Below are 21,033 nucleotides of genomic sequence, written 5' to 3'. Positions count from 1 at the left end.
GTGCCAACTTCATTAGAAAGGTGTTAATGCTGGCTGAAAACATTCAGAGATAATGGTGCTGATTGCAAGAAGTGTGAATGGGGAATGTCTCACACTTAAGTGCTCTTTCTCAGAATCAACTCATTGTTATAGATCCCACAAAATTCCAATCCCACACACTGAGTTTAAATGCCAGGGAAGCCTTTCGAATGTGCACTTTCTGCTTTAGTCGCATCTTTTTAAGTTGGCTGCACTTGATGTGTCTGCGCATGACAATCTGATTGTCACGCACACGAAGCCTGAAGTCTGGCATGGGAGACTATTTGGGTGATATCCATACTAATCCATCCATCAATTTTCTTAACGGCTTATGCAACTTAGGGTCAGGGGGGTGACATGTTCATTTTTAAAAGGGTGGTTTAAATTGAAAGCCGTCTCCATTCAAAGCTTTTTTGTCACAGTTTCAGGAAAAATCTCCATCTAGCCCATGCCCTTTAATTGCTGCTACTAGCTGAAGCACACAGACGACTTGTTCACAAATATAATTTTTCTTTTTTTTTCATATTAGCTGCGTAGAGATGTTCAAATCAGTGAAGGCTTGAAGTGGATAGCGCTTTAGGGTTTTGTCTTGGTTAGTGGCAGCGTTAAGTGGCACTTAGTGGCTGTGTGATCTGGAGAATGTAACCCCATAGCTGGCCAGTCACTGAGCTGTAGCCTCTTGGCGAGCGCCGGTCATTCTCGGGGCCTGGCCTCATGGAGTCTGGCTGATAGCGGTCAGATAAAGCGACGTCAGGCTGTCTGGGTGACTGTGTGTAGTTCAACTCTGGGGGTGGGGTGGGGGGGTGGGGGTCTTGGGGAGCCTGTTCTGTTCATCTGAGGAAATAACTACCAGTCTGATTGTGGCTGTTGTTCCTACCATTTTGGGCCTTTCCTCCTTCTCACCAACTCTTGGTCTGGTTTCAAACAGACTAACAGTAGTAGCTGAATCGTCAGCCAGCTATGTTGATATTTATAGAGCATCTTTGGTGGCCAGCATGAACATTTTTCAAAAGGTTTCTAAAAGTGCCACATAACTATGTTACTTTTCAGTGGCTTCATTTTTGGTATGCTCACCCCCCAAAACATACCATGCTAACGTGGCAACTGAGTAATCTGAAAATGTGTCCTCCGATATTATTTGTTAACTGCTCACACGCATGCCGAGTAAAGTAATAATCAAGTTGAGGATGACGCGTTATGAAATGAGAGATGCTGAAAGGCAAAGCATAGTTTTTCAGATAGGTAGACTACAGGCTGCAGTGAAATCAGAATTACTGTAAAAACTGCTGAAAAACAATTAGTAATCGAAGTATCACACCGAATACAGACAACCAGAAATTTGGCTTGTGATAGTGAGCTGAGGTTATAACAGTTTTTTTTTTTTTTTTAAATTTCCACATCACAGCTCCCAAGTTCTTTATATATGAATATCTTGGCCCCTACACCAGTGTTTTCCTGTATCTGTTCCTCTTCTGACGACCATAAATCGCCTCATTTGCCCTGCAAGTCCGGGCTATTTCAGAAAATATGAAGCGAGGGGTTTGCTTTGAGGGGGGGGCAGGCTTCCGATAGCAATCATTTAGTGTGCCCAATAATTTGGCTGTCAGAAGCAGCTGGCAGTTTGGGTTGGAACAATATGCGAGTGGAGTGAGAGAAAAGCTCTGAAACCCTGCGAGAGTCTGCGTGTGTGTGTCGGGGGAGGCGGGGGAGTGGCGTGTGTATATGCATATGTGTGTGGAATCAGGTTACACAGTCTGTCATTAACAAGGGAACTGCAGTTATGAGACCAAGATAGACTGCTTCATGTCTGAGGCTCATCGCTTTTCCTTGTAGGTGGCTCTCAGGTTGGAGAAGAAAAGGAGGGAGGAGGGGCGAGGGAGGGAAGTCTGTGTGTGGATATGTGTGTAAACAGGTGGTAGGTGCAGGCTCAAGGATAGAAAGGGGAAAGAATCTGGCTTGAAGTGCGGTGTCAGACTAGCTACCTTCAGCTTTCTCGCGTCACGATTTGTCTGCATGTGTGACCTGTGCTTGTTTGTCTGTGTGCTGACTTACTCGAAAGTTTGACTAGCAACAGACCTGGCATCAAACGAGGCAGCCGACTGCAGAGAAACGCGGCATGTGGGTTGAAGTTGCTTGTGCTCTACGCTTGTGTCCAGCTTTTTAGAAAGGGGCCCTCTGTCTGCAGTGTTATTTTTAGTCAAAAAAATCCTTCAGCCTTTTAATAATCATCAGCCTTATGTAGCCCAAACATATCGCGATGAGAAGAGCTGTCTGGGACTTTGAGGCTCTGCAGCCTCAGCAGGACATGGGAAGTTAGAGAGGGGGGAAGAAGAGAATGAGATAAAAGACTCCCTGTGTTTCTGCCAGATTTTTAGTCTTCCTCTGTTTGCTGTTTGGGAGCTCACTCGTCTCCTCATCTGGTGGCTCTGCGCAGACTTATCGATTCCTCCTGTTCTGTGTTCAAATGTGGATGAAGACCAGTGGAGACAGAGAGAAGAGAGACGAGACGCTGCTGTCTCCTCAGATGCACACACACACACACACCTAGATCTGCAGTGCTCACGGCTCCTCTCCTCTCTCTCCACAATAACCCCAGACTGCACTGGAGACAGTGTGCAATACACATTTTATGAGCCCTTCACTCGCTTCAGTGCTCTTGTCTTATCGCTCAGCTGTTAGGGGAGAAAGTTATGGCTTTGTTTCAGTCTCTGCTTCTCTCTGATCTCATTCCCTGTCCCGGGCATGGGCTCTTATTTGGTGTGGGCACTTTGTCTGTGAATTGAAAATAATCTACGTTTCATCTCACGGGTCATGGGGTTGTAAACTGAAATGGTGCTGTTATGATGGTAGTACTCTGCTGTCGTAGTCGATGGGGTTTGCTTGAATTCCCGTTCCCCATGCTTGAGGCAAATGGGCCATTTATAACATTTAGACATTCACTGCTTTTGACATCGAAGTAAGGATCGGCAACATGGCTGAAATCAGTTTCACAGTGTAGCAGTGTATATTTTGCTTCGCACATGTGCCAAATCCATGGCTGCTAATTCTAATGAAGATTTTAATTAGCAAATACTTAATCAGTTAACCACGAATGCCCCAGAAATTTCCGTTAACCTAAACAGGAGTAAAAAAACCTGACTAAACAGTGTTACCACATGATCATAAATAACAACTGCAGAGTCATAAATGATAGCACAGGATTATCACCCATATCTACTTTCAGAAAATAGTTACATCACATTAATGACTTTATTGTAAAGGATTCTTCAAAACTGTTTCCTTGTGCTCAGATTGCCTGAGAAGTCTTTGCTCGTGGAAGGCAGGAAACTCAAAGCCATTAAGGCTCGACTGGCAGGAGGATGTCATGGCCCCGATCAGTCTCTCTGCGGATCACAGATTCATTGTTTTGTTGCAAGCTGTTTACTTAGTGGTTATCACAGTGGTGTGATGAATGTTTTTTCCATGTATGGTTGGTCACTCACTGTGGATTATCTTGTTATCCGTCTGAGTCTTGTCACTCAGCTTTTAGAGTCTTCTCATAGCTTTTGGTAACTGCACTCAATGCTCTTTGGTCTAGTCGCCTGACTTGTTTTACAAGAAACAAAACTGGTGCAGTGGGTCCACCTTGATACAAATCAAGGTGTCCTTTTAAGTGAAATATTGCCCCAGGGCGGTAACCTTTATAAGATGGTCATTTGGAGGGAGAATGTTTGTGCATTCCTTTGCTGGCAAACGTGGCTCTGGGCCATAAAGTCTGTTTGAACTGGCTGTTTCAGATGTTTTGATGCTGTGTGAAAATGAATGTCTAATTGCTATGGTGACTATTACGTAGAAGACTCGTTAACAGTGCCATCGCAACGCTGTAAAGCATTTAAGTTTGTCCCAACCCAGACATCACATACCACAAAGTTATAATACAGCCATAACATTAGTTTGTGAAGAGATTTATTTAGGGTTTCTTTTTTTGTCTGTGAAGAAGTTGCACTACATTCTGCATGTGACAAAAAAGGCAAAAGTTTGGTGATTTTTCCCAATCTTTTCCAGAGTTCATGTGTGAGAATGTAATTTGATACTCATTGTTTACATTGCACTGTACTCTCCTGGTCTTTCTATCCTACGTGTTTGACATCTATCTAACATCGCCTCAAGTGTTATGTCTTTTTTTTTTTTTTTTTTTCTCAAATGAATCAAACTTCAGTGAAGTATTATTAGAAATGAAAATGGCTGTTTTTCTTTCTTGTGAAACAAGAAAACATACTTTTCATTCTTTCTTTATTTTTTCCTGTCACACAGCAAATGTTTGCTGGCTATAAGGAACCCCGTTTTGTATTGTTGGAAGCAATCTGCTTTATTGATGAAGCATTTATTTACCCATTTCTCAGCCCACTGCCTCTGCTTTAAAAAGCTACACTGCAATGAGATGGGTATTTGTTTCGTTTAAGTTTATAATCTTTTATTCCAACTTGAGAATCATCGGAAAAACATAGACCTCCAGCATATACCGCACAAAAGATGGATGTAGCTATGGTGATGTCATGAGGAGCGGCGAGCTTGAGTGTGCAACTGTGCGCTCACTGACTTGTCAATCGTAAGTCATTATCCAGTGAGCACACTGTGGCTAATCCTCCAAACGGAAAATTATGGCCAAGATTTGCAAAACATCCTTACTTTTTTTTCCACTATGACCTGAAATTAGTGACTGAGTCAGAGGTCAGACAGAGGTCAAGTCAGAAAACAATTTTGTCATAGACTTCTATAGGGCTGGAATTCTTTCTGCAATCGCAGCTATTGCCATCTGCTGGCGTACAGATGAAATGCAGGTTTAAGGCACTTCGGATCTGGAAGCTACGTCCTTATTTTATACTTTCTGTGGTCTGCAGTTACAGTTGATTTGATTAAATTAAATTAATGTGAGGATTCACCTTTAGAAAATGATTAAAGTTATTACCTCTCAGGTAAGTGTTGTGATTTGTGCCACAGCTGTGACCCATTGGAGTTGTAGTTTACATCTTCTTTATGTGTTACCATCTTATTTAAAGAACAAAGGGGACAAAGTGGGTCTGTCCCCCGAGCTTTTGAGGATTGTTTGCTAATTTAGCAGCTAATTACATTACAGTAATGTAAAGTTGAAATGTGATTCCCTAAAAAATCACTAAATGTAGATAAAAGTGATGTTTTTGATGTAAATATATATATATTTTTTAATGTGACCAAGTATATATTTTTTCTCCTGCTAATTCTACCTCTGTTCATTCTTTCTCCTACCCACTGAACACATTTTAAGTAAAAAAACAAAACAAAAACAACAAAAAACCCCATATTGCTTTAAGCCCTGAGAGGTGGAGGGCGAGATGAGACACAACAGGAAGAAAACAATTGTTTTTTGATTAAATTTGTTTGAGGTCCAGAATAAAGTGTGGGTGTGAGTGTGTGCATACACCTTAGGTAGCACCATACTCACAGAACAAAAACTCGCTATGCTGTTGCCTACCACAATTAATGTGTGAGTGAAACACTGGGCAAACAGAGGGGGGGCATTTGCATTTGATTACATTCCTCACATTGTAAAAGAGGCCGGCTGCTGAGATACTGCAAGACCCTAAGAGATGGAGCCTGGCTGGAGCTAATGGGGCACTGCAGATTCCAGGGGACCTCAGAAGTCCTTTCATCTCCCATTTTGATGAGACCCTCGGAGAAAGAGGAGTGTTTCGAAAGGTTAATTCAACTCGACTCGATTCAATTCAGTTTTATTTGTATTGAATCAAATTCATGTAGAGGTTCAAAGAGCTTCACAGGCATAAAAACATTAAGAGCTTTGCTTTCCAGTGGCTTTCACACACACAGTAGCAGTACAGAGTATTATGATATACGCTGGTCATACAAGGGCACTGTGGAGTGTGAAATTGTGGGCATTTGAAGTTTGGCAATGGCAAAATGTTTTTTGTATGCAGGTTAGTTCTAAAATAACCGGGCCAGGTTGAGGGCGGTTTTCTCGTAGTCTGTGTCATGACAGACATTATGTCAATTTAAGTAATCAGTTTTCAGGGCAATATATATTACATAAAATATATAGCTAGCAAGTGGAAAGGTGAGACAACGGGGAAAGGAAGCTGAGTTGGGATTCTCACTGACCAGGTGATTGTATGAGTCAGAGGGAGCAGCCTTAGCTAAAGCCAAAGCTTGCACGTCGGGGACGTGCCTCAGCTTTTTCTTCCCCCCCCCGTTTATATCACAGACCTAAATTTCACCAGACTTCCATCACACATGGGTGTTTTCCAGAATTGCCATTTCACTGCCTTTGTTTAATCAATTAGACCTGCTTTGCACAGTGTGATATGCTACGAACCTGCAAGATCCCTGATATCGCTATGCTATTTTGGTTTCAAGACTCTACTACACTAGTTGATAGGTGGCCTGCATGACAGAGCTCATCACATATGTCGCAAATTGGTTTGATAGAGTTGACACATGGTCGAGCTGACGTGCTCTCAGACGCTATAATTGTTTGGACAAATGTTCATTTCTGGTGTTCACTGCGTTTTCTTCAAAGTGTTGGCATATTGCAAACTGGTTTGCTTTAGGGTCTTTTACTTTGGAAATGTAGCTCTAGTTTCTTTCTAGACCCTGAAAGAGAAGTTAAACCAAGTACTGATGTTTGAGCATTTAGTGTGCACTCTACTTTTTAAAGTAAATTTATATTTTTGCCTTCTACTCAGTTTGTAAACACTGAATAAAGGAAGTCTGTTTTACACTCATAACCTTCTAAGATTTGAAGTTAAGCTTGTGCATTTTTATTACCTTACCTTTAGTCATTCTGAGTGCTTTATTTTTCTAACCCAAGAGTGGTTTAAGACTGAGGTGAGCATGTTGATTTTCCAAGCTGTAGTGTGAATACGAATGTGGGCTGCTGCAAAGAGGACGATTTTTCTTTCGCCCTCAGGTCTGTATTACACCCACATCCACCTAGGAGCGAACCATCTGTGTGTCCCTGATGGCATGCTGGCACTTTGGCTGTCTGGGTGTGGGTCAGCAAAGAGGGACAGGGACACGAACAGCAGGATCTGCATTGCCCTAGTCTCTGCCTGTTTCTTCTCTCGCCACCCTGCAGTTTGCTGCAGTTTCCTCGGTGCCCAGGCTATTTGTGCCATGGTAACTGTGCCAGCCTGCCAGCTCAGACACAGATTCCACCTCTCGTCTCCCTCTTTGCCAGCATGATGACTCAGCAGCTCCTGCAGGGCTTCAGCCTCCTCCCTCCTCAACCTCGGTGATACACCATGCTCATCAGACAAAGTAGTGTTTTGTCATCCTCTTCTTTAGCTAACCTGAATACAAAACAGACCCAAATAATAAAGCGTCCAACTAGATTAATATGTGTCTTGTATCACTTTTAAAATGTCAGCTATAAATTATTGTGGCAATAACATGTTGGCTTTAATCATACTTAATGTCTCGTAAGCAGAAAATTCCTCAAATGGTTAAAATCACAGCTGCCTACAGTGGGAGAAATAACTATTTAATCCTCTGCTGATTTGCATTACAAATCACATTGATTTACATGTCATTGAGTGAAATAAGTATTTGATCCCCCAACCAAAACATGACTTGGTGGAGAAACCTTTGTGGGCAAGCACAGGAGTATGATGTTTCTAGTAGTCGGTCACCAGGTTTGCACACATTTTAAAACGGATTTTACAGAAACTCACAAAATCCTTTAGGTTTCTTGGTTACCACTTGGTAACTCAAAGTTTCAGCTCCTTCCACAGACTTTCTAGAGGATTGACGTCAGGAGACCGGCTAGGCCATTCCCTGACCTTAACAAGCGTATTCTTTAACCAGTCCTTTGTTGACTTGGTTGTATGTTATGGGGGCATTGGAAGACCCATCCATGACCCATCTTCAGTGTTCTGGCTGACGGAATGAGGTTCTCGTCCCAAGATTTTATTGTAGCTTTTTGTGTCTATTCGCCCCGTGACGTTTTGAACTTGTCTTGTAGCCTTAGCAGTAAAACAGCCCCAAAACATAATGTTTCCACATGTTGTATCTGTGAAGGTTCTCAGTCATCCAGGTCATCGTAGTCTAAGGAGCTTGGAAAGAAAAGTGTCTGGACTTCTTGAAGTTGCTTGAAGACATTTCACCTCTCATCCGAGAAGTCCAGACGCTACGCTTTTGTTTCCACTTGTTCTTTGGGTCATACTCGGCATTTCTCTTCCTCCAAACATGGCGGGTAGAAAGCTTGATTTTTGGTTTCATTTGACCACAGCACTTTCTCCCAAGCATCTCTGAATCATTTAGACGTTTCTTGGCAAACTTAAGATGGTGATGCTGAAAGACTTTTGTCCCTGTTACAACGTAGTGTGTCCTAATATTAATTTTTGGGTTTTCCACCACCTTACTCTTGATTATCCTCACCTCATGAGTCAAGATCTTGCATGGAGCAAAAGATCCAGGCTGATTGGTGGTCATTTTATTTATCTATTATATTTCATTCATAATTGCACCAAGGGTTGTCACCTTCTCACCAAAGTTTTTGCATTTGTTCTGGTAGCCCATTCTAGCCTTTGGACAGCTCTTTGGTCTTGTCCACAGTGGTGGAGAGGTTGGAATGAAAGAAATTGATGCTGTTGATAGGTGTGCTTTATACACATCAGGAGTGTCTGTAGTTGATGGATTGTAATTGGATGGATTGTGGAACCAGAATCTGTGGCGGCCAGAATTTTGGGTTCTGAATTCTGGCTCGATTGTAGGGGATCAAATATTTTTCTTGATTTTTGGCTGATATTCAGTCTCTCTCCATTAAAAAGAAACTACTAAAAAAATTAGAGACTGTTAATTTCTTTGTAAGTGCGCAAAATTACAAATTCAGCAGGTGATCAAATCATTATATTCCCCACTATGCATGCCTTTTGGTCCAGTTGCACCAGTAACAGCATGTGAGTAGCATGTTTAATTATCTCTATCTAATCACTTTAAGCTCTGCTCAACTTCTTAGAGTAATGCTTATCAAGATGGCCCTCTGGAGTGAGATCACTGGAAAGAGTCTGGGAAGGAATTGTGGCATCATAAAATGGCAGCGGCGACATGCAGGATCACTTTCAAGTTTTTCTAGTAGCACTTGGCAGGAGTCTACCCTAACATACTTCTCGCTGAGCCATGTCTATTTCAGGTGTTTATCTTAGATTGTACACACAAGGGCTTGTTTGTGTTAAGCTAAATGTAATGTTTTATGTCTGCTCATACAAGGTCGGTACCTACGCAGAGAATCTGAAGCCCTCGTAAAGAACGTCTTTGGTGGAAAAAGTATTTCTATTCTTTACTTAACTGAAAGAAGGAACGTCTCCTCCATTTAGAATGACGGTATTACCACCTGAATGTGCCTCAGAAAATTAAATGCAAAGTTACTGTATAACTAAAGTGCAAGCAGCTCAACATTTTCTTTGTAGCATACTTGAGTCAAATTTTACCACTGGAACAGAGGAGCTCAGAGCATAATAAATGGCATCCAATGCAAACTGACATTTCACTTTCAAGGTAGGCAAAGAGAAGGAATGCACATATAACATTATTTTCCTCAAAGTATTTTAATGCATATTAAAATCAGGGCAGCTTTCTCAAGCTCTTAGCATTTCCCTCTGCCTTATGGTATTGTAAGGCTTATTACAATATTGGCTCCAACCACAATAAGCATGGGGAAAATATATCTTAAGTTATAATAAGCATGTGGCGTTCATACCAGTTTCCTATTACATCACAACTTCAGAGGACATAGGAAGAGGGAATTAGAGGAAAGATGGGGGTTGAGACCGAGTGGGGGAATGAGAGCACACCCTTGGCAGGATGTCAGCTCTGTGAGCACACACTACACGACGCTGCCAGAGAATTCAATACGCAGGGGTAGAGGGACGCAACACACACACATTCACAGTACGACAAAATTGTCTGCTCAGATCAGTTTTGCAGATGCTAGCTCTGCTTCTTTTCCTTCCCTAAGAAAGCCTTCTGAGGTTTCCAATATCATGTCTGGCTCTGTATTTATGAAGCCCAAGCTGTAAGCTGGGTTTATGATATGCTACCAACTAGCCATGGCCTATTCATAGGTGGGAAACAGTTTGTTTACTGTGCTTATGCAACATAAATATTGCTATTAATGCATAAAGTACACTTTGAATTCATGCATATGCATACTGTACTGTTTGAAACTTGCAGGGACTTCACATTTTTTGGTTATCAAGTCTAACTGGTACTTTGCTGTATGTAAAGGAAGACCTGGTGACTCATGAGGTTTTTTTTTTTTTTTAAACTCAGACTTAAATATTTGCTGTCTATCCAAGAAGCAGACACATACTCAGTGAGTGCCTCGTTCCTTATAGCTCGTTTATGACAAAGTGTTTGAGTAGGCGAGATGAACTGAGACAGACATAATTTCATTGCCCCGTGGAGGCTGTTTTGGCAGTAAATATAAACAAAAATGCAGCAAATCATTTGCCTACACTAATTGATGCCATTAAGCAGAGCCTTGTGACATGCTCTACTTAGTTAATTGAGGTTAGTTATTGATCTGTTCACAGTGTTTGAGTCAGCATGTTGTGCTTGATGTTGTCTTTTTTTTTTTCTTACGAGTCATATGAGTCAATATATCAAGATAACGAGGAACGCGCATCTGTTTTATTGGGCCTGGGATTTTTTTTTTTTGCCTTCTACACCTCTGCTTATCTCTTTGTCCCGTTTCCTCCGGCTTTCTGACTCCATCACAGCTCAGCCTGTCCCCCCGCTTCACCTACCCCACCCTTCCAACAGCATGGCGCCCTTCTTCTCACTGTCCCTCTGGGCGCTGACACTAGACACCTCCTCGTCTCGCTCCCCCCACAGCCACCTCCCTCCTTTTAGCCTAACTGAGTGTTGCGGCCCACCGTGACCCACATCTCTCTCACACGCTCGCCCCGTTCTCTGCCCTTCTCTGACCCACTGTCCCCAAGTTGCCCCTGGGCCGTTCCTCCCTTGCCTCCTCATGCCCGCCTGCCCCGTGCTCTCCGTGCCTCCGTTGCTGTTCCCCTCTCCTCTCCGGTCCAAAGGGAGCAGACAGAGCTCCTGATTATCTCTGTGTGGCAGCCTCTGTTTTGTGCTCTGATTAAAGGAGCAGCATGTGGTCTGTGTGTGAGCGGCCTGTGCAGACGCCGCCGTTGGCCTAATGCTAACATTACGTGCTTAATCATTTATGTCTGGGAGACGGGCACAAAAGCTTGGAGGGGTTGGGGTATTTATCAGCGGCGCAGATGCACTGAGGCGCAAACGCACATGCTGCCAAGAAAACGTTCCCGGTGTTTGGTATAGCATAAACGGGGCACGCTCTAAGCTACGTGTCTGCTCAACACTTGCATATCAGCTTTATGAAATGGTTATTTTGGAGTTTGCAGTGTGAGATAAACAGGTGAACTGTGACAAAAAATCTGTCCAAAATGGAAAAAAACCTACTACTGCACAGCGTATGTAACGGTTCCTACAAATGCATTAAATATTGAACGATTAGACTGTCACCAGGTCTCTAAACGATAGTATTCGGGCACCCACACTGTCCTCCTCTCTTCTTTCTCCTCCTCCTCCTCTTCATGTCTGTCTGCTCCTCTCCCCTCACTGCCAAGCAGCCTGTCCCTCCAACGCGCACACACACACACACACACACACACACACACACACTCACGCACCGAGGCAGCCAATAGGAGAGCACCAGTCTCCCCATTGCTTGCCACTCAATGCCTTGTTGCCAGGACAACAGGAAGGCATGAGACCCACTTTACTTGAGCATTTTAAACTTGGTGTTGACTTTTTTCCCCTGAAAACAAGAAAAGGTCTCCCTCTGTAAAATCACTCACTCTAATATTCCTACCTCGATGGGGAAATCCTGCCATTTTAAGTCCGTCTTATGAAGTAGTCCTCTGAAAGGAATTTTCACAAAGATATCACTAGTGTGCTGATATAGAAAGATAAAAATCACGATTTCATAGTTGGAGTGCCACGTTCATTTTGTTTTTGTTTTCATTTTTTTTCCTCCCCCTCTCCAGGTCTACAATGACGAGTGTGGACATGTTTCTGTTAGTTGTGATCACACTGGTCCTCCCCTGTTCAAGCTTAGAAGGTAAGTCTCTAATAATAAACCAAAAGGCTGCTTTTTACGTCAGACCTGAACAGGAGCGGTATCGGATCCAATTCGGTGTAGTGTCCGTGCTAGATATCCAGAGAATAAACAATATGTACAGTGCTTGAAAAGTTGTGTTATGGACATCTGAAACCCCCCCTCCTCCTGTGAGCTGGTTAATATACGCAGTGTTACTTCTGTTTCTTTCACTGTCCCCCTCAAGTTTCTTGCATGCATAGAACAAAATTCATGCTGCCCCCCTGTTTCACCACCCCTCCTCAGTCTGTCTGCCTTTCATCTGCTGTCTGTCAGTGTTATTTTAAACTACTGCAGTGGCAGCGGATTACAGTAGAATTTTTTTTTCTTTATTCTGGCAAGCAAAACTTTCTCCCTACATCTTCAGTATGTATTATCTCTACATGCAAACAAGTAGCGAACATTGATCATTTATTGTGATTAAACATGAAGGGTCATATTTCTGCCCTCAGTATTGATCATCTACTGTAGGACCTCTGTCTTTTCAGACATAAATCCTGATCTTCTAATTGTTTCCTCTTGCAGGTGAGGACGGTGTGAGAAATGAATGTTTATGTGACGGATCATCCTGCAGCAGTGGGGACCGATGCTTTGGCCAGGAGTGCTTCAGCTCTCTCGCGGTGATAAACGGGACATCGGTCGTTCGTAAAGGCTGCATTTTGGGGGACGAAGACCGATCCTTGAGCTGCAGATCCACACCAACTCCTCAGCTGGTGGTGAAGTGCTGCTATGGGCATTTGTGTAATACGAACATCTCCCTTAACTTCCCACTAAAAGGTGAGGCATTTGCAAAGAAAATTGTAAAGTTGTCCTGCTTTAAACTCTGCAGAACTCTGTGAAATCGAATTTCAGGACAACTTTTTCAATGGATTTGGAAGTTGTGAGTCTGTGGTAGCTGACTCCTTAGCCCTTTTTTTTTTTCGATTACTACCTACTCAACTCGGCTTGATTGGTTTTCCATTAGAATCCAGTACTACCTAATGCGTGTTGTTGTCATCATAGCAACACGTCCGAGCGTCTCACGGCGTAATAATATGCGACACGAATGCTACAAAAAGGTGGACATCGAGGCAAGAATAGACCTGCTGCTCGGTCTTGGCTGGCTGGTCTTGTCCTGGCTTTTCGTCAGACTCGGGGATCATGGCATCGTTTTTTGTAGTCATTTCCCTCGTTGCCAGGTTTCAAAAATGGTGGTTTTAATTTTCGTGAACAGCGCTTTCGTGACTCATCAAGTGACGCTACCGACCAGCCAATTCAGTCTCACGACGTCACATTTTAGTACCACCTCGGATTGCTTGGAACCCTGACTGAGCAGGTACTAAAAAAGCACCTGGTACCGGGTACTATGACCCAATGGAAAACCCTAAAAACCATGGTGAACCGTGCCGAGTTGATTCAAGTAGGTACTAATGAAAAGAGGGCTCTTGCTAACAGCTGTACTGGTGGAATTCACAGATGGAAACCCAGACGAGAAGTGTTTGGACTGTAACACCACTTTTTTTCCTCTGAACTGGCAACAGTTGACAATGGATGCATTGTGTTTTGGAATTTGGGCCCATTCATCCCATTCTCATGATCCAGCAAAACAACATTTTGGCCATAACTCAAGAATTCGTACACTAATCATGAAAACACACTTTATAAATACCTAATAGGATAAAATAATCAAGAAGCAATCGTGCAGGACACAAGATCTTGTGTGCTGTTTCTAGCTTGTAGCTTTTTTTTTTGCAGCAATGTGTATATTTGCAGCACTGCCTGCTGTCATGACTAACACTTTGTTTTCTAACAGAATCAGCTTTCTGTGCTATACGTGCAAACACATACAAAGAATTTTACCTAGAATATGATAGTCTCAGAACAGAAAAAGAAAAAGCTCAGCAAGGTCGAGTCAGATCTCTTGTATTCATCTTTCTCGATACTGTAACTCAGAAAAATGTGCTCAAGTGGTGTATTTCTTTATACATCAAATGCCACTCTTTATCCTCAGACCCTCGACTTGACTGACAATAAACACCCATTGGTGAATAAAATGTAAACATGCATTTAAACTGAAATTTATTAAGTTATACAAGTGCAAGGCTGTAACTCTTGTTTGTTGTTCAAGCTCTGTGCTTCAGCACATTCAGTTTCAAGTAAGCTAATGGACTCTGTTAAAGTCTGTTTAATTTCCAGTAGCTTTATGCTATTATTATTAGAGCCGTGTGTGAGATGGAAACCTGTGTGTGAAGTTATTCTACAGTATAGCTGCTTAGTTGTTGTGTGCTTTTACAGTTGATAATGAAAATGTATTTAAAATCGCAAGCTAGAAAATCAATTGATCTGTCCCATGAACCATGTGCATGCTTGTCAACAACTAAAATCAAAGATTTAAATAATCTTTTCTAGTCTGTTTGAGTAGGCCTCCTGAATAAGTGTTGTTTCAACAAAATAGTAAAATTTGTTTTATATCAGGAGATGCTAGATTCAAACAGGCAAAGCATTTTCTGCTCTCTTTGGTGAATGTCCAGCAAATGGATCTTTTCAACGTGCATGTTTTCTGATGTGAGTGAATGCCTTTTAATTTAATGGGTTGCTAATGGTATTGGTCTAATGGGTTTCCCCACATATCTATTTCCTCTTATCAGATGTACAACTGTCTGCTGGCAGACCAGTCCTCAGAGACCAAGAGTGTGTATGCGAGGGCGGTGTGTGTGAGCATGGCCATCGCTGCACAGGCCAGCACTGTTTCTCCGCTCTGAAGATGATTGATGGGGCAGCCGTCCAACAGAAGGGCTGCTTGAGGGACGACGAGGAGGGCAAAGCCACCTGTGCCATGCCACCCTCATCCGCCCATGTTGTCAAGTGCTGCCAGGGCCATCTGTGTAACATGAACGTCACTGTGCAAGCCCCAGGGAAAGGTGACTTTGTACACATCGTACAGATTTCTGTTGGCTGCTGTTCCTTCACGGGCCCTATGTAACTTTGGATTGTGCAAAAGTTTCATGGATGATTATCTTTTGGTTAAAAAACAATCTTAATTCATTGCATTTTTTAAAAAGTTTTCTTTCTGAATCTTTTGCAGGTACAGTAGTCCAGAGTAAGTCCCTGAGCAAAGAGGAGCATGAGTGCGTGTGCGAGGGTGGTTCATGTGGAACACAGAATCGCTGCTTGGGCTACCAGTGTTTCTCATCTCTGACAGTCAGTGGCGGCATCATAATGTCCCAAAAAGGCTGCTTTAAGGTCTTAGAACAGAGCACGATGACCTGCAAGACTCCGCCTTCCACAGACCAGATAGTCGACTGCTGCCAGGGACACCTGTGTAATATGAACATAACTGTGGAGCTCCCTGTCAAAGGTACAGCACAATGCTACCCAGAATGCATCACATATCAGATTGTCCAAGATTTGCAAGAACTCTGCTCTCAGTGTTGAACTCTGAACTATTTTTCCTTTTTTATCAAATCACTAACCACATTCAAAGTACTACCTAGATGTTTCATATTCAGAGAAGGAGTAGCCATATGGTTGGTTTATGCTACGGTTTACACTAAGCAACACACATTCACATTCTCCATCATCCTCTACTGAGATGGCTTCAGCTTCAGCTGTGAAATTACCTGCCATGGCTGTTCTGGACTGTTTCTGTTGGCTTGAGTTACACGTCCATGTGGTCACACTCCTGGCATGTCATGAAACAGGAAAAAAAGGGGAGACGGTGGGAAACTGGAGGGAGGTTTTGAATATTATTTAGTCATGGTCCACTTCTCTTCTTTTCTCTCAGTGGCTGTCAGGGCTGGCTGACAAGAGCCCAGAGGGTGAAGCCACCTGGGATTGAAAGAGTCAGGCATCGATACACAGAGCTTTTGTCCTTTTTTATTTCTTTCACCTGTACCTTAGCCTCGACAGTCATGCATTTGATACTACGGCCTACATGACACATTTAGATCTAATATGCCTTAATCTTATCATCTTGGTTCGGCATTGAAGGGATAGATCAGTTGTGAAAATGATTACATTGTATCCAGCACTTTCCACAAATGGTTAAAATACATATTTACAGTTTATTAATGTCAGTTCATTCTGTATTGTACTAGTACTAGTAGTACATAGTATTACGCTAATGCTGTTTTGTTATTGAATTGTAGTTTTTCTCAAAAATATCCTAATTTAAGCCAAAAAATTTGAAAAAAGTCTAAATAAATGGGAGTTGGTTTCAAAGCTGCCCCGCACAGAACATCTTGAGTTTAAAACAAATAAGTGAGGTGATACATCCCCATCTGTAAAAGCCCACATTTGACCACATTTCGGTGATACCATCCAGCAATACCATGTACCATATACCGCTACTACCATACCATACCATACCATACCATACGCATGACATGCATACTTTCCTATATTGCAATCTTCTGTCTTTTGAATTCTCACAAATGCAGATAATCATGAAATACATTTTTTTTATGTAACATTTTGCAGCTGAATGCATTTCCCCATGTGTGTTTGATTCAAATATAGTGAGCCCCTAGAAAGTGTTGCTAGTTATGTGTATTTGGAAGAAGGAGTTCATTATGCAAGTTGAGAAAAGGGGATCATTGTCTGTGCTGGAAGCAGAGCCGAGCAGTCTTTTTCCTTGGAATGTTTGGAAAGTGTGAATGGTGGTCAGTTCCTCGGGATGGCCTCGGCTGACTTGATGAGCTCCACTATGTGTGCATATGAGTGAACACTCTTGTGTGTGGATATTCTTTATGCACCTTCAAACCCACCCCGACTTGTTTCTTCAGGAAGCCTGCAGAGTGCTGCAATCCTCTGTTTTGTGTATGGTTGAATCCTCAACCTGTGTGGTCCAAGACCGCTCCCTCATTGTGTCTGATCCTGAAGCTCAATGAACACTCTCCAGTGTCATTTACTGCAAGCAACCGATACCAACTCTATATTTACAAAAAAAAAGAAGAAGCTAGATTTAATTTGATTATGTTCTAACTATCTAAAGGGATGACCTGATAGTGACACTGTAAATTTTTTCTGTCCCCTTAACAGCTGATGAGCAATCCAGCTACAGTGTGACCACACTAGCTGTTGTCATCGTGGCACCCATCATTGTCCTCATCATCCTCTCTGCTGTCGCTATCCTGGTGTTCAGACGGATCCACCACAACCAAATGGAGAGGCTAACCTCCCGAGATGCTGAATATGGAACTATTGATGGCCTTATAGCTTCTAATGTGGGGGAGAGCACTCTAGCGGTGAGTAGTCGATGGCACAAAGGTGGCTACCTTCATAACGCACCTGAAAAACCAATTTTATTAGCAGCTCAAGGAATAGTATAATGCACTAGTTTGTTTGATATAAAGCCTAATCAAATTCCAGTCTTTTATTTGCACCCATTACTTTCCCTTTGTATGATGCCAGGTATAATGCACAGTTTCTACCAAGACTCTATCAACACTGTTGTGAAAAAAGTTAAATTGTTAGTTTCATTGTTTGAAAAAATCGTTCTATTAGGGAGGGTAGCAGGTTTGATCTTTAAAAAAAAATTGGCTGTCACAGTGATTCATTACAGATGGATAATGGAGACTACAGCTAAAGTCACACACTGGAAACCTTACAGTGCAGACTTGCACCGTAACAGAGATGTTAGAGATCCAATAACAGAGATGTGTGGTTCCTGTCCTCTAATTATGTGTTGTATTACCTTGAGGGGTTCCTGTGATGATTTTTAAACACTGTTGGATTAGTGGGGACTTTTACCTTCTCTTTGTACGCATTTCCAGTATTTAAAAGTTAAAAGAGTTACGTCAGCTTCGTAAACAGAATTCAATCTTGTGATTAAGCCGTGATGCGATGGCACTGTAATTAAAGTCTCCTTCTCCTGCCATGAGTTAAACCTGTAAAACTCCCGTGTTTGCCATTTAATAAAAAAGTACTCATGTTTTTAGTAATTTGAATGAAATTATAGCTTGATAGTGTCTAAACATAGCCTTATGTAGTTTCCGCTTTAAGTATGCAAGAGTGTCCTTATCATAGAGCAGGAGTAATCCTCTGTGCGGATGTCTAGTGGACATGCAAAAAGTGCGGACGACTACTCGTCTGTGGTGTCCGCAGCTGTCTTGCATGCATGTCTGCAAGTGAGTGTCATCTCAGCCTTGGTTTACTGGCTGTTTGGGTCAACTTGAGCTAGATCAGTCTCCGAATATGGTTAAATTGAACTGTGCAGACTGTTGCTCTGAACTTTCTTTCTTACTTTTAAGAACCGTTTGTTCTTGAGGAAAGAAAAGTTAAAGCAGTTGTACACTAGATGCATATGTATGAATTTTGTGGCTGAATGTGTGGGTGGTGCTATTGCTCCTCCCAGTTTTTTTTTTTTTTCCAGTCGGTTAGAGGGAATGTCTTTTGCTATTTCTTTTCTCTCCACTCATGCATGGATTGTGAGTTTTCTGCGGTTTTGAAGCCCGCTAAACTAATCCAGAATTTAGGTGGAGTCCTGTGGTTAGCATTTAGTCTGAAAGACAACACAGCACATTCATTGGCTCACACACTGTGTAATCATGTTCAGCATAAACTGAGTCCAATTGGTGCCTTAACAAAATACTTGGTTGTTACCGTGCGTTTTACCATTCAGTAATCTTTCAAGAGTTGTTTTCTTTCGATAAGCACATCTAAAGTTGTGGTCTAAACTTTTGAAATTCCAGATTATCTGATTTATTTTTCCAGCACTACGAGAAAGATTATTATGAACAATGGCATGCTTGTGAAAAGTGTTTGTCCCTCGGTAGCTGCTGCCTAGACTTGCTCTCTGGTTCTAGTGATATTGCAACGTACTGATCACATTCTGCTGCTTAACAGCCCGCCCCAAAGATGCACTCCTAAAAACAATCCTCCTGCACCAAAGAGAGGGGTTTAAACTCTCTGCAGAGCAACTCATCATTCATTTTATGGCCTCTGCCTTGCATTGCTGTGTTGTGATTCCAAATTGTCTCTCAGGCAGCTCTTGCATTATGCATTTGTTTATCTGAGGCATCACTCCCCTCTATTTTCAATCCTCATTCTCCCCTCCTAGTTAGTCATTTGTTTTGCTCAGCTGCTGCCGACTATGTTGCTGTGCACTGCCCTCCTGTGTTAGCGCTGGGATGCTGCACGTCTTGCAGATGAGATAAAAATAAAAGGCTTAGCAGCATTGCGCCTGTTTTGGAGTCTGGCCCTTGGATTAGATAAAATCTTCAGCACCCACACCAGTCACCAGGGAGGGGGTGGTACTTCTGTTATTTACTCAGCAGGGGGCACTCTGCAACACTAGCACAGAAACACACACACACCCACCCACACACATTATCTTGGTACACACAGCTTGGCCCCCTCCATCCCATGTGGGTGCCACATCAAAGACAGCCTGCTTGTTATTAATCTTCATCGGAGTCCCAGATGCTCCATATTTCACCATTTTTAGGCTTGAGCCACAGGATTCTTTTGGGACTGAGCTTTTCATTCACATAGATCACATGCAAATATATCCACAGACGCACAAATAAATTCATAAGCTCTTTTTTCTCAATTTAAAACATTTTTTTTTCTCTTTCCCAGGATTTGCTAGATCATTCCTGCACTTCAGGAAGTGGCTCAGGACTCCCTTTCCTTGTTCAGAGAACTGTTGCACGACAAATCACACTAAATGAGTGTGTGGGTAGGTGTCCTGTCAAAAGCTGTATTCCTATTTGCAATAGCACAGTTGGGGAAACAAAAAATCTGCCTCCTCTTTTCATTTTAAGGTGACACGGTAACTGAGCAGACTAAAGGTCCTCTGGCAAAGAAATGTTGAGATGTAAAGGGTACTCCATCACTCAGATTAAGCATAGGGGCAACTTTACAGCTTTGGCAGCACAGACTGTGAAGCGACAGACCTGCACAGCCATGTATATTGCGTGCTTATATACCGACCAGCAACAACATTAAAAGCACTGATTTGTGAGATAAATAACATTGCTGCTCTCGTCAGAAATTTGCTGGGAAAACACAGTTCCTGGCATTCATTTGGATGTTACTTTGACACTTACCACCCACTTAAATATTGTTCTTGAGCACCCCCAACTGGGAATCAACACTCACCAAAAGCAGCATCCTCCTCCTGCAGCATAATCTGCCTCACCACAGTTTAAACTGCAGAAACCGACAGAGTCCAAAGTGCTACCCTGCTTTTAAACTTTCTAGAACCCGGTATAATCGAGCATCTATAAGAGCAGTCTTGTCAAGAGGGCCCATCTTGCAACCAACAGGAACCAAAGGATATAGTGCTAATGTCCCAGTGCCCAACAACACAAGACACACCCTGAAAGCCTCTGGTCTTAATTTTGTTGTCGATGGGTGTATACCAGATTACAGTACTTTAGAATGTCATGTTTGATATATATTAAGGTAGAAGCTGATCATTAATATAGCTAGTACAGTAATTTACAACATTTCATGTAGTATTTTGCAGTCTGATAGGCCTTCAAATAGAATTTCCTGGTTCGTATTTAACTTTTCATGTCTTGAAGAAGCCGTGAGACTAAAAAGTCCTGTGTGAGCATTCAAAACATGAAATTCAGGAACTTCCAAATCTTCAGATAAATCATCAAGAGAATAAAAATATTAATTTGAAATTGGTTGCAAAACAGATGAGCAGTGTGAGCATATCATGAAAGTAGGCCAGAGTGAATGTGCAACAGTTCAGCAGTGAAGTCCCCAGAGCCATAATTGCAATTCAGTCTTGAGATTGTTTTATGATAAGTGTCAGTGACAATGCTGGCAAGAGTGAGCATATTTTCAGGAAAACAAATTGCCACAATGTGTTGTGGCAATTTGTTTTTATGAAAAGGTACTCATGTTGAAAGTCA

The 21,033-nt window shown here is 42.2% G+C and overlaps 1 protein-coding gene across 2 annotated transcripts in view; it reads left to right on the top strand.

Moving 5' to 3' along the window:
* The window catches only part of LOC134644239 (activin receptor type-1-like), a 29,537-nt gene that overhangs the window by 2,091 nt on the left and 6,413 nt on the right, over positions 1 to 21,033 (top strand). For both annotated transcript variants that reach the window (XM_063497079.1, XM_063497078.1), the window contains exons 3-8: positions 12,075 to 12,148; positions 12,710 to 12,961; positions 14,812 to 15,084; positions 15,249 to 15,521; positions 17,204 to 17,409; positions 19,745 to 19,844. In XM_063497079.1, the coding sequence (XP_063353149.1) occupies positions 12,082 to 12,148; positions 12,710 to 12,961; positions 14,812 to 15,084; positions 15,249 to 15,521; positions 17,204 to 17,409; positions 19,745 to 19,844 (1,171 nt within the window). In that variant the 5' untranslated portion in view covers positions 12,075 to 12,081. The remainder of the gene's footprint in view (positions 1 to 12,074; positions 12,149 to 12,709; positions 12,962 to 14,811; positions 15,085 to 15,248; positions 15,522 to 17,203; positions 17,410 to 19,744; positions 19,845 to 21,033) is intronic.

The sequence above is a fragment of the Pelmatolapia mariae genome, linkage group LG16_19 (genome assembly GCF_036321145.2).
Source record: "Pelmatolapia mariae isolate MD_Pm_ZW linkage group LG16_19, Pm_UMD_F_2, whole genome shotgun sequence".
In the NCBI taxonomy this organism is placed as follows: domain Eukaryota; kingdom Metazoa; phylum Chordata; class Actinopteri; order Cichliformes; family Cichlidae; genus Pelmatolapia; species Pelmatolapia mariae.
This window is presented reverse-complemented; position numbering and strand designations above follow the sequence as displayed.